The sequence below is a fragment of the Scyliorhinus torazame genome, chromosome 13 (genome assembly GCF_047496885.1).
Source record: "Scyliorhinus torazame isolate Kashiwa2021f chromosome 13, sScyTor2.1, whole genome shotgun sequence".
Classification (NCBI taxonomy): domain Eukaryota; kingdom Metazoa; phylum Chordata; class Chondrichthyes; order Carcharhiniformes; family Scyliorhinidae; genus Scyliorhinus; species Scyliorhinus torazame.
Window position 1 is genome coordinate 2,594,593 of NC_092719.1, and position 13,944 is coordinate 2,608,536.

The 13,944-nt window shown below is 46.0% G+C and overlaps 1 protein-coding gene across 3 annotated transcripts in view; it reads right to left on the reverse strand.

The window, feature by feature from the left end:
- Positions 1–13,944, reverse strand: part of LOC140387805 (semaphorin-3D-like) — a 482,389-nt gene that overhangs the window by 79,356 nt on the left and 389,089 nt on the right. For all 3 annotated transcript variants that reach the window (XM_072470941.1, XM_072470940.1, XM_072470942.1), the window contains 4 exons: positions 8,231–8,319; positions 4,864–4,905; positions 4,580–4,737; positions 1,291–1,355 (listed from right to left, as the gene is read on the reverse strand). In XM_072470941.1, the coding sequence (XP_072327042.1) occupies positions 1,291–1,355; positions 4,580–4,737; positions 4,864–4,905; positions 8,231–8,319 (354 nt within the window). The remainder of the gene's footprint in view (positions 1–1,290; positions 1,356–4,579; positions 4,738–4,863; positions 4,906–8,230; positions 8,320–13,944) is intronic.

Consider the following 13,944-nt stretch of genomic DNA (forward strand, 5'->3'; position numbering starts at 1 on the left):
ACTGTAAGTGGCCTAAATTAGATTTATTCAATCATTTTCTCTTTACATACCCTCAGAAACGTTTACAATCAGTTTTTATGTTCCCCGCTAACTTACTTTCATATTGTATTTTCCCCTTCTTGTGACACTTTATTATGAGAAAGAATTATACCATATTATGGTCACTCATCCCCAAGGGTTCTCTCACAACTAGATTGCCAACTAATCCTTTCTCATTGCATAATACCCAGTCTAAGATGGCATGTTTCCTGGACTGTTTTAATTTAGTATATAGTATTTCAATTATCCAAAAGGTTCACTGGAATTTCTGGCTCCTAACTTCAGTACATGTATCTTCTTGTGGTAAAAATACAAAAATGAAAGTGTTGTGATAGCTTGTCAAGTTTCCCTTTAGGATTTATTTTGCACGGCACTTATCATCTACTTGCTCACTTCCAAACCTCTCCCAACATCAGTATACAGTCAATTACGGAAAGTACTGTGAATATTAGAACTCCTGTTTCTCTCACTTTCTCTGGAGAAATGGCCATGATCAGCATGGCTGGTGATTAGAAACTCATTGATTAAGCTGCTGCATTGTCTCTTGGTGCACGGGACTACATTAAAGGCATTCTAAAACTTCAAGCTGGTTGGTGTTGTTCAAGTGTGAGCATGAACTCACATCCATGGGCAGCATGCAGCGGTGGTTGGGAGGCCTGAGGGCTCGCCTCCATCCCAGCTTCCTCTGAACCTGTGACACCGTCATGATCACCATCTGAATTTCCTGAAGTCAGCGCGATTCAAAACATGCCTCAAGTCTAATTCTCTTGAAAAATGACTTAAACCCCTTTTTTATTGAAATATTCTCTACTCTCAGGAGGGTCAGCTTAGGTTACATTTCAGAGTCCCAGAGTTTTGAGGTTTTCAGTGTTTTTTCTTACAACTAAATATTTGACTAATACATGCAAGGGTTCCTGAATTTGCACAAGATATTCATTTATTGCTTTAAAAAATGATCAAAATGTAAGCCAAACTTTCACTGACTCTCAGCTCCTAATATTTGGATTTGCTGCACGTGACATTGTTTCTTGTGCTGTGGGAATAAGGGACAATGAAGCTGCACAATAAATTTCAGTCCCTGAATTCTAGACTATTTAATATTCCTCAGAATAATTAAACAGTCTGTGTACACTGGTGAACTCTCGAACTATTTGTTTTTTGCTGTGCTTTAACATATACAAAATTATTGACTTTTCCTTCAAAACACTCTTACAAAACAACTGCGACAGTAAAAGGTGTAAAAACACTCACTTTCTTCCAGATCCCAGCACTGACTTATTGGGTCTCCATGCTTCACATCTTGACGTCTAGTCCGCCTGTGCAAACATCATGAATGCCAATGAAATATTCATTGCAAAAAAACTTGCCTTGATCAGTTAACAGAAGGTGAGGGGGGAGTCACAAAAGCAAAGTAGTTTTGCAGTTCGTAGATGTTAACTCACTCCCTGTTTTAATAAGATCTGTTATTTTATTACACTTCCTTTACCATCAGCCTGGTGTGTCAAATTGCAGAGACTCATTAACCCATTCTTCAATGATTAATAGCTATTTATCTATTGCCTTATGTTCTAGCATGTACAGGATTATGATGAATGGAGGTCACTCGCACATTGACTTAAAAACAAAATTTTCCCATAAAATATGGAGCATAAATAGTTTGTTACATCAATCATGCATCACTTAATGGCTACCACTCAATTTGCCTTGTCTGCTCTCCTCATTTCAACCTTGGTTAAGCTTTCCACTGCAGACCATGTACCTTCACGCAGGGTTCTTAATAAATATTTATAAGTTTTCTATATTTACAGATCTATGAATATTTCTATGGTGAGAGAGTTGCGAATATGTGCAATATAAAAGGGTAGGGTAACTTGTCTGTCAGTTCTATGAGCACCATGAAACCAGGATATGTGAGACATTTCTAAAAGAAGTATTAGAAGCTATTACAAGACTAACTCCAACCTGAAGTGAAATCATGTTTTATAGGGTTATATTGCAAAAGAAGAGGCCACTTGCTCTGTAATATCGGTGCTAGCTCCCTGATAGAGCTATCCATGTTCTCCCCTGTCACTGTGCTCTTTTAAATTTCACTGATTCAAATATTTCTTCACTTTCTTTCTGAGCATGATTATATATTCGACTTCGGCCAGTTTGCATTGGGACATTTAATGACCAAACAATCCGCTGTTGAACAAAGCTCAGTGCATCTTTGGACACCTGAATAGCCTTTATATAATGTTCACGTTAAGAAAGACTCTATAATCACATCAAAACATTAATGATTTGTTTTTGTATGTTGGCTTTTACTTCAAAGGGAATGGAGTATAAAAAGTTCTGCTGAAACTACACAAGGCACTAGTTAGACCACACCTGGAATACTGTGAACAGTTCTGCTCCCCTTATCTAAGGAAAGATGTCCTGACATTGGAGGCAGTCTAGAGAAGGTTCACTAGGTTGAGGACAGATATGGAGGGGTTTTCTCATGAGGAGAGGTTGAGTAGGTTGGGCCTATGCTCATTGGAGCTGAGAAGATAGAAAGGCAAAGGAAAGATCCCACACCGCCGGTTAATGGCTGGCTACCTCCCGCCGCTGAGTGACACGTCACAGGGAGGCCAGAGAATCTTGTTGATGAAAGGACACAGTTCAACCCAAGCTGGGTAGTAGCAGTTGATGAGTCCAGTTGTGCAGTACAGGCAAGTTGAAGAAGACAGAGGCCAGATCCAGAAGCTGAGAATAATTTTCTACAGCGGGTTCTGTCACTTGATAATGACATTAGCGGATCTACACCACCCTGACTGACTTGAGGAAGTTCTACAAACATGCGTCATTTGTGGGGAGGACAATGTATTGATTGTACACTGCTGTGTACGATCAGACTAACTCCTGCCAGGAGAAGACCTGAAAGTCTTCATGAATGTTTTTACCAGAATGTTGCCTGGTATGGAGGGCATTAGCTATGAGGAGCGGTTGAATAAACTCGGTTTGTTCTCACTGGAACGAAGGAGGTTGAGGGGCGACCTGATAGAGGTATACAAAATTATGAGGGGCATAGACAGAGTGGATAGTCAAAGGCTTTTCCCCGGGGTAGAGGGGTCAATTACTAGGGGGCATAAGTTTAAGGTGAGAGGGGCAAGGTTTAGAGTAGATGTACGAGGCAAGTTTTTTACGCAGAGGGTAGTGGGTGCCTGGAACCCGCTACCGGAGGAGGTGGTGGAAGCAGGGATGATAGGGACATTTAAGGGGCATCTTGACAAATACATGAATAGGATGGGAATAGAGGGATACGGACCCAGGAAGTGTAGAAGATTGTAGTTTAGTCGGGCAGCATGGTTGGCACGAGCTTGGAGGGCCGAAGGGCCTGTTCCTGCGCTGTACATTTCTTTGTTCTTTGTTCTTTGAAGAAGGGAGACTTTTGAAAAACTTTGCGACTAAAAGGAGACTTGTATACTGTGTGGACTGTTGAGCTAATCTGTAAGATCTGTCCTAACTGTATCTTCCATTTAATGTGTCATTTACAGTTTGGAATTAACTACAATTTGCCCGTTAATTTACCTTTAACTTATGTTGATTCTGGGTGTTAGAGTAGAGGTGGTTATTTTAGGTACTGTTTAGTGTTTGTTTTGTCTGACTCTTGTAAAGTAGAACAAATTCTGCTTTAAACCATGGCATCTTGTAGATTCATTCTTTCGTAAATAACTGGGATTTCAGATTTCGACTATTTATTTTAAAGTTCCTGGTTTCTACTGAGTTAGTAACAATGTCGACCCCTGCATTGGCAGGGGGTGAAGTGAAGCTTTTCAGAAGATGGGTCACATAGCTGTCTACGGAACGAGACGTGATTTACAGCTTTGGTACGGTTCAGCTTGTGTATCATGCTGATTTGGACATTTCAGTGAAGTTAGGGCAATCAAGGGAGTATCATATTTGACCTCTGCTTAGGTAGCTGATCTCATCAAATAGGTTTTTAATACAGTCTCTGGATCCCTGGATCACTGGGATTCCCAACCCTCACTGCCTTGCAGCAATCGCGGTTTTGGGAAGCATGTTTGAAGGAGGTCTCAGGTGGGATGCATCTGACAGTCATCTCATCCTCGTTATCTGGGCCTTTCCAAAGAATAAGTGGACTCTGTCATGCCACTGAATTACTATTGACACCCAGAAAATAAGAGACTGTAACTTTGGAAAAGTTGAGAAAATGTGGGAATGTGTTACTTTACAACACACAATGTTTGTAGGAATATGAGGATCTGAAGTCAGGAAGCAGAAGGGGTTGAGCGACTATCACTCTGGAAATGTTTGCCTTTTAAGTCACTTCAAGAAAACTTGGAATGAGATAAGAGTCAGTGTTCATGCTACAGAAGTAAAATATCGTGGATTTTCCTTCAAGCAACTGAATTATCTCTGGCAGTTAGCCAAGAAGTGCAGCTCTGAGGGAAAACATAAACGGCCCACGGCAGTCAATAAATCCAAGCAATATGAAATGAGAGTTTTCTGGTTCTTCCTAACCGTAACGAGTGGAATACAGCTGGTTGCAACCCACCTTTTTGATGCTGGTGCATAGCGAGAACAGGAGGCACCATCCCAGGCACAGTAGGGGTCTCTGGCTAAACAGCATTCAGCACAAGCCTGGCCATAGATATCACAGCGATGCAGCCACATCTGGACCAACCCATCTCTCGAGCCGATATACAGTTGCTGCTGTAATTAAAATGTTAAAGAAAAAAAATCAACCACTGTTTCCTCTGCTTCTTAATGTGACGCTTTCTTTTGGAAAGGAAATACCCATGATCAATGGATATGAATTAAGTTAAACACAAGATTTACCTGCTTTGAAGATATTTCCATATTTAATATTGGAGAAGGACCCTAAAGAAATAAGCGGAGAAAGGTTAAACGGGCATATTTTGATTCAGCTGTTTCCTCATAACACATGTAAAGGGTTAAATGGACTTAATGAGGTACCATTCTGAAAGATTAAATAAATCTAGGAGCCCGCAGGAGAATTGAATAAAGTTAGTGGGTCGACAGTGACAACAACCCCACCTATTCTGGATGAACATACATAATCTACTCAACAATGTTGGTGCGTAAGTCAAAGTTCCCCGGCAGTCTTTCAATGGAAGGAAGCACAGATCTGAAAAGCACTCAGATAGTTTATATCTGCATAGTGACCGGTTACAAAGGGAAATATTGCCAACTCCCACTGCAGTCATTCATTACCAAACATAAATCAGGATGCTTAAACAGTAAAGTTTTTTCAAGATTGAACAAAATAATTTAAATTATAACGAGATGTTCAGGTATGATCACGGCTTTGAAATGTAGACTGAGGAAATAACTATTTAAAAATGCAACTCCTTTGTAAATTTCCTGCTAAATTTAAAACCCGGCCATGCCGTTTATACGTCAATTTTTAAATTAAAACGTTTTTGAGTCTTTCATCAACAGAGACTGACTCCAACACAAGCAACAAACCAGTTTGTAAAAGGATATGACAATCAGTGACATGTCTTAATAATAATAATCTTTATTGTCACAAGTAGGCTTTTATTAGCACTGCAATAAAGTTACTGTGAAAAGCCCCCAGTCGTCACACTCCGGCGCCTGTTCGGGTACACAGACGGAGAATTCAGAATGTCCAATTCACCGAACAGCATGTCTTTCGGGACTTGTGGGAGGAAACCGGAGCACCCGGAGGAAACCCACGCAGACACGGGGAAAACATGCAGACTCCGCACAGACAGTGACCCAAGCCGGGAATCGAATTTGTGACCCTGGTGCTGTGAAGCAACAGTGCTAACCACTGTGCTACCCTGCTGCCCCAGTCTTTACAACATACATTTGTCTTCCAATGCTATTATCACTTTACTGCTATCAGAATCAGAGGCTGGCATTGCACTAGAATTACACAGGAGTTACACTGCAGTTACACTGCAGTTACACTGGGGTTACATTGGATTTACACTGCAGTTACACTGCAGTTACACTGGGGTTACATTGGAATTACACAGGAGTTACACTGCAGTTACACTGGGGTTACATTGGAATTACACTGCAGGAACACTGGGGTTACATTGGAATTACACTGCAGTTACACTGGAGTTACACTGGGGTTACACTGGAGTTACACTGCAGTTACACTGGGGTTACATTGGAATTACACTGCAGTTACACTGGAGTTACACTGGAGTTACTGCTTTCAGCAGCTCAGTTATTTGACTGCCCATCAGAAAAGAATTCTGCTCACTGGCATGTACAGTGCTCTGTACACTGCCATCACATTTTTCAATGATGGCAATGAATAATGAAAGATGGCTTCACTTTGGATTTTAAGAACTCTCTCCTCCAAAACCTGCTTGGGAGTTTATGCCAGAGATATGCTTTCACTTTATTTTAAAATAAAAGTAGTCCCATAAACTCAGAAGATTTACCTATTGTATGTAGTCCAAGATGTCACCACTCAGGTCAAGAGAAAGAAATATAGGGCGCAATCCAACAGCCACTCTGCAGCTGAAACGCAGCTCGCCATCGCGCAGTGTGGCCGATAAAAGCCGGGAGACCCCGATCCCAGGATCTGCCCGGCTCGCAATGCCTCACAAAATGAAAGCGATCTCGCGAGACGTTGCAATGTAGATCTCGCTATTGTGGGCAGGATCACTTTGCAGCAAATCTGCATATTAGAGCGAGACAGCTAGCCTCACTTTAATGTGCGGATTCCTGAGGTACCTGAGGTGTTGAGATCTCGCCCCTTTGCCTTGGAGATCTCGGGCGAGCACCTTTCAGCACCGCTCTCCACAAACAGGGATGGAACGGCGCATGTGAGTGTCTCCCAGGGGACTGAAGGCCCCCAGATGCACGCTCTTTTTGCCGGGTTGGACCCTGGCACTGCTAGTGCCACCTAGGCACCCTGCCGCTGCCACTTGGGCAATGCCACCTGGGTGCCAGCCTGGTACTGCTAAGGTGCCCAAGTGGCACTGGCAGGGGCACTACCAATGTGCCATGCTGGCATTTTGTGAGCTGGTGTTCAGGGCAGGGGTGCCTTGTGGGGGAGCGGGGACCCTCCCATAGTGTGTTGGGGGGGGGGGGGGGGGTTTGCGTTGTGGGGTTTTATAAATGGAGTTCCGATCTCTCGCTACAATGAGGAGTAGCATCGAGCGGAGCTCCTCAGTGTAGGAATCGGGGCTCAGTCTGTCTCGGCCTCGTGTTCCCCACGTGAGTGCCGTTGTATAACTATGTGTTTCTCAGAGCTGTGAGCATCGGAAAATATGCGGCTAAACGTGTCCTCATTCCTCATTTAGTTGAATTGCATCTGAAAATTGAAGTGAAGGTTTCAAAATTTACCACACTGCAGCAGGTACAATTATAATTGTGTTTGCATGTTTTAAGTTTAATTGGTGTGATTTACCAGCCTTATTGCACCTGGCTTGGTGTCAAGACGAAGCGATGGAATCTCGCGAGAGGGCTCTCTCTGGGTGAGATCCAAATCCATTAGGCTTCATTAGGCTCATTTAAATATGCACGTTCCAGCTCCCGGAAACTAATGGCCTCCCCAGCGAGGCCTCGACCGGGTACTCCACACAAATGTGGACCAGGGGTAACATTACTTGGGGGTCTCCCAAGCCATTGGAGAGCCCTGTGTGGCACCTGGGAACCTTGGCACTGCCAGGCTCAAGTGCCAGGGTGCCCAGGTGTCATGGTGGTATTGCCATGGGTTGGGCCTGAGGGGGGCCATACCTATGAAAGAGGGGATGAAAGGGGGTGTGAAGGTGCCTCAGAAAGGTTGGGAGAATGGTGGGGGTCCTGAGAGGGGTGGGCCAGAAAGGGGGTGGGTGGGGTTGTCTGAAACTGGGGTGTATGTAACGACCCCACAGCAGTGTGTCCTCACTTGGGTGGGTGTGGGGTAATGCCCATGTGTGCAGGGGTGACACTGTCCATGGGTGGGGGTGTGAAGGAACTCTCAGGATCACTTAGGGATCAGGGCACATTTTCCAAATGACGGCCTGATCCCGGAGGAGCTGGTCTCGCTGACGGGTTCAGCTCCGAGTGCTGAAAATAGTGTGGGCTGGACCACGCAGAAACTCCGCATGGCCCCCAAAATTGACTACGTTTGGGTAAATACCAGTGTGGATCTCACCCAAACTGACACTCCTGGTTGAATTTCACCCAACGACATTCAGGACAGTTTCCTTACCTTAAACACTTGGAGTTCCTCCAGTACAACCTCTTCAGCGATCAAATTCTCTTTTGTCACACTCACCACCTTTAAAACTGTTCCAATGTCTGAGAGGAATATAAACACATATATTTTTAAAAATCAAGATTAAAAGAACTTTTCACCTAGAAAATGAAGCAACAGGACTCTGGTTAATGACGAGAGCCCAGGTCTCATACTGTGCCACGCTACCCCTCAGTACAGCTGTTCAAGGAAATGTCCCATACCCACAATCACTGCCACCTTCTAATTTTTTAGTAATTTTTATTGATTAAAGTCAGCTTACATTAACACTGCAATGAAGTTACTGTGAAAAGTCCCTAGTCGCCACATTCCGGAGCCTGTTCGGGTACACTGAGGGAGAATTCAGGATGTCCAAATCACCCAACAGCACGAATTTCGGGACTTGTGGGAGGAAACCGGAGCACCCGGAGGAAACCCACGCAGACACGGGGAGAACGTGCAGACTCCGCACAGACAGTGTCCCAGGCCGGGAATCGAACCTGGGACCCTGTCGCTGTGAAGCAACAGTGCTAAACACTGTGCTACCATGGCACCCTTAATTATGGAGAGGTAATCAACGCCATTTAACTAGTTCTGGTCACATCCTGAAAACAGAACAGGCAATTACTCAAAAATCTTCCACATCGGTCGCAAGTTTAAGAGACTTTTATATAGAAAATTTGGCAAAGTTATTTAGATGTCATTATTATTTCTGGGACAACATAAAAATAAGATCACACCTGTAACTTATATTCCAATTATAATTTGTTTAAGTTCGATAATCAGATGTTTTTACTTGCATTACAGTCATCTATAGACACGCCACAATTGAGTAACGAGAGCTGAGCTCCCTTTCTTGACCCAATGTCCCCATGAGTTAGTTGGTAGCCCCTAAGGATGACATGATTGGCGCTGGGCGAGCGGTTTTCTGATATTCTCTCTTAATACATGGCAACACCTGCCCTCGGCTAACTCCCTTCTCCTTGTGAACTGATGCAAAATACATCCTTGTGATTAGGGAGATGTACAAGCACCAATCCAGACTTTACTGTCAGTAACATTATGCACACTTTCAGATATTTCGATTATGCGTTGAAGCATATTTTTTTCAGATTTTATGACAATGTGATGCAATCGTCTGGGCAGGCCTTCCCAGTGCCAAACTTACCCAGGAAGCAAACAAGGAAGTGATCAAGACAGAGTGAAAACATCTTGTATCCAGCTGAAGGCCTCAGATAAACCGTGTTGTAATTAATAATTATAATATATCACAAAACTGAATAGATGTAGAGATCGTTCTAATGGGCCTATCCACTCACCATGAAAATGGGAACACAATTATGAAAGAAACAGATCAGTGTGCCTGACTTCTCCACGATTAAATCTCAGCCGATGTGTTGACTAATGCTCTTAATCTCACTGTCAAAAAATATGTTAATTCTGACTCTGCTGTTTGCGTGCCCCACCTTTGGCAGGTTATTCTGTGTTTGCCCAAATTCCCGCGTTGATTCACTGGGATCAGACATGGAATTAAATTGTGTTGAACCGGAGTAAACCTGGGTTCTGGGTGAGGAGATTGAACTCTAATCTGATTGAGGTGTTTAAAGTTACAGGGGGAATTAACAAGGTAAATAGGAGAAACCAGAGCAAGAATAAAATGATTTAAAGTGAAAAAAAAGCTGTCTTCATGTAAAGGGAGGAGGGGTTCAGTATGTTCTAATGCATAGAGGCAGCAGAATATTGAAGAAACAAAAGAGGAAGAGGACTGAAGGTCCTCACTTTCTCCCATTTCCATTTCCACAGGGCCCTCTGGCATCTTGGTTAGTCTCACCCCTTTCACTTTACTGGGGCCTGGAGTTTCTGATGAGCATCAGGACCACAATATCGGGACACCACAGTGCAGCATTATGGGACACAGCGCTTAGAAATTCACCACTTCCTCTTGCCATCCAGTTAAGAGACCCCGAGGCCACAAGCACAATCAGCAATCAGAGGGCCAGCAATCCCCATCGGAGAGGTGTGCGCTACCAAGGCAGGAATAGCAAGCGGGAGGCCACTTCAACATGGGGGTGCCTTTGGCAGCCTGCATAGAATTCATGAATTCAAACGGCTCAAAACTGGTTGGGCCACAAGAGTATTAACAGATGGGACTGCAGCCTTTCATCCACAGCCCAGTCATTGGGGTATCGGCTCCAGTGTCCCCAGTCAACCACGAGGAAGCCACCTCCAGTGAGCTGGTGAGCTTTGCACATGATGGGCGGCCCCCTAACAGCAGGGAAATAACACCAGCACAAAACGGCCACTTGGTGGGAGCTTAGTTGCACTAATCAGCTGCCCACCTTTGTGGAGTGGATAGCCAACACCATTCCCTGCTTACTCCTGGCAAAGTCTCCAGACTGGCGGAATGCATTGAAGATCCAACATGAGTCAGCTCCCTGCCTATTTTCTCACCCCTACAATACCCCTCCCCCACCATCATAACCTCCAACCGCATTTCCATTGGACCGAAAAAAATTCAATGCCTTGCATCTGATGGTTAATTGAACCATTTTGCTCCAGATTCTTCATTGGGTTTGCCTGTGAATTTTAAATTAAGATCTCCCTGTGCCTTTTTACTGATTGCATTCTCTTCAATTTCTAATCATTGAGTCTGAGGAAAGCTTTGTACATGAACGCTTATCCAGACTATTGTCTTCACAGATACTGAATGAACTGCTGTAGTTTGAACACGTCCTGTTCAATGCCTATACTGTCAGCTTGGCTCAGTTGCTGTTACTCTGACCTCTTGTGGAAGGTTGTGATCTTATGGTGAAGCTGATATTTCAGTGCAGTACTGAGGGAGTGCTGCATTCTCAGAACATTCTAGATGTGAAACTGAGGCACTATCCACCTTTTCATTTCAATTAAAAAGATCCAACAGCATTATCAAGAAGATTGGAACTGTTTCCTGCGTCGCCCTTAACGAACGGCAAGAAAATCCTATAAACTGTCCGCTGTGTTTGCCGACATACAAGCAGTGAAGCCATTTCGCTGCAGTATTTTGGAATGCTGGACAAATGCACGGGATGCGTTTCACTGTGTAACTTGCCGCGTGTTTCGCGGCCTTCCATTGGCCGGTGGGACAATCTCCTGGTCCGTCCTCGTCAACAGGGTTTGCAGGAATCACCCCTCGCTGCCATGAACCCAAGCGGGGGTGCATCGGTCCATCGGGACCGGAAGGTTCCACTGGTGTGAATGGCTAGAAAGCTCTGACCATTATCTATCTTTAACTGAATCGGTCAACCTGTCAGAGTGAAACTCTTCAACGTAATTTAAATGGATTCGACTACATCTTTCACTGATATTCGAGACACTATTAAGTTATAATTAAATTACGTTTGTTCTTGAAAGTTCTGCTCAGATTAGATTGGATTCTGAGGCTGACCCAAATCACAATCCATGTTCAGCAGACGTGATTTAATTCAGCTCGGATCATATCTGACGAGTGGTCGAAACATGTTTTAGATACAGTGCTTGACAATGACAAAGTCAGAATCAGAGGTCTGCTTTGATCAGTGAACAAACCGTAGAAAGATACAAAAGGATGACTTGTGTTTACATGGCGTTTTTTAAGACAACATCAACACAGCTCAAAGTGTTTTACAGCCAATGTAGGACTTTTGAAATGTACTCAATTTGTAAAATAGGAAATGTAGCAGCCAATAGGAGCATACTTCTCACAGACAGCAGTGTGATCATGTCCAGGAAATCTGTCTGTCTGATGTTGATTGAGGCATAAATATTGACCAAGACACCAGGGATAACGTCTCTCCTCTTCGTCACAATAGTGCCGGGGGATCCTTGCCATCCACCCAATAGGCCGATAGGGCCTTGGGTTTGTAGCAAAGGGCAATGCGCAATTCAGCGGGTAAATGTTAAAGTCCGCTTTGCGGGGGTCTTTCATCGGCTGCAGAGCTGAGGAACATCTCGCTATTAAACGGCACTTTACCATTTTGTATTATCCCGGCGAGTTTCTCTCTGCCAAGGACACACTTTAGTTGATTTCCAACGGCTTTCACAGAATGGGGAGCCATTTTGACCAGCAGTCCCAACTGAAACCCCACTTTCAGGCCCCCCCCCCTATTAATCCCCCAACTGTCTCTGGGCCTCTGGGAAACACCCGCTTCTCACCTCCCTCCAAGTGGCAAGGCCCCCCCCACCCCCCACCCCCCCCCCCCCACCCCCGGGGCCCAAACACTGACTGGGCCAACCTGGCATCTGGGCATCTTGGCACTGCCAACCTAGCACCAAGACAGTGCCCTGACAAGATTTCACTCAGACCTGCAGCAGAGTCGCTGAATCACAGCCACACCTGCAGCGGGGTCGCTGAATCACACCCAGACCTGCAGCGGAGTCGCTGAATCGCACCCAGACCTGCAGGGCAGTCGCTGAATCGCACCCAGACCTGCAGCGGAGTCGCTGAATCGCACCCAGATCTGCAGCAGCGTCGCTTAATCACACCCAGACCTGCAGCGGAGTCGCTGAATCGCACCCAGACCTGCAGCGGGATTGCTGAATCAGACCCAGACCTGCAGCGGAGTCGCTGAATCGCACCCAGACCTGCAGCAGGATCGCTGAATCGCACCCAGACCTGCAACGGAGTCGCTGAATCGCACCCAGATCTGCAGCGGAGTCGCTGAATCACACCCAGACCTGCAGCGGAGTCGCTGAATCACACCCAGACCTGCAGCGCAGTCGCTGAATCACACCCAGGCGTGCAGCAGAGTCGCTGAATCGCACCCAGACCTGCAGCGGAGTCGCTGAATCGCACCCAGACCTGCAGCGGAGTCGCTGAATCACACCCTGACCTGCAGCGGAGTCGCTAAATCACACCCAGACCTGCAGCGGAGTCGCTGAATCCCACCCAGACCTGCAGCGGGATCGCTGAATCGCACCCAGACCTGCAGCGGAGTCGCTGAATCACACCCAGACCTGCAGCGGAGTCACTGAATCACACCCAGACCTGCAGCGGGATCACTGAATCGCACCCAGAACTGCAGCGGAGTCGCTGAATCACACCCAGACCTGCAGCGGGTTCGCTGAATCAGACCCAGACCTGCAGCGGAGTCGCTGAATCGCACCCAGACCTGCAGCGGAGTCGATGAATCTCACTCAGACCTGCAGCGGAGTCGCTGAATCGCACACAGACCTGCAGCTGAGTCGCTGAATCACACCCAGACCTGCAGCGGGATCGCTGAATCGCACCCAGACCTGCAGCGGAGTCGCAGAATCACACCCAGACCTGCAGCGCAGTCGCTGAATCGCACCCAGACCTGCAGCAGAGTCGCTGAATCGCACCCAGACCTGCAGCGCAGTCGCTGAATCACACCCAGACCTGCAGCAGAGTCGCAGAATCGCACCCAGACCTGCAGCGGAGTCGCTGAATCACACCCAGACCTGCAGCGGGATCGCTGAATCACACCCAGACGTGCAGCGGGATCGCTGAATCGCACCCAGACCTGCAGCGGGATCGCTGAATCGCACCCAGACCTGCAGCGCAGTCGCTGAATCGCACTCAGACCTGCAGCGGAGTCGCTGAATCGCACCCAGACCTGCAGCAGGATCGCTGAATCGCACCCAGACCTGCAGCGGGGTCGCTGAATCGCACCCAGACCTGCAGCGGGGTCGCTGAATCACACCCAGACCTGCAG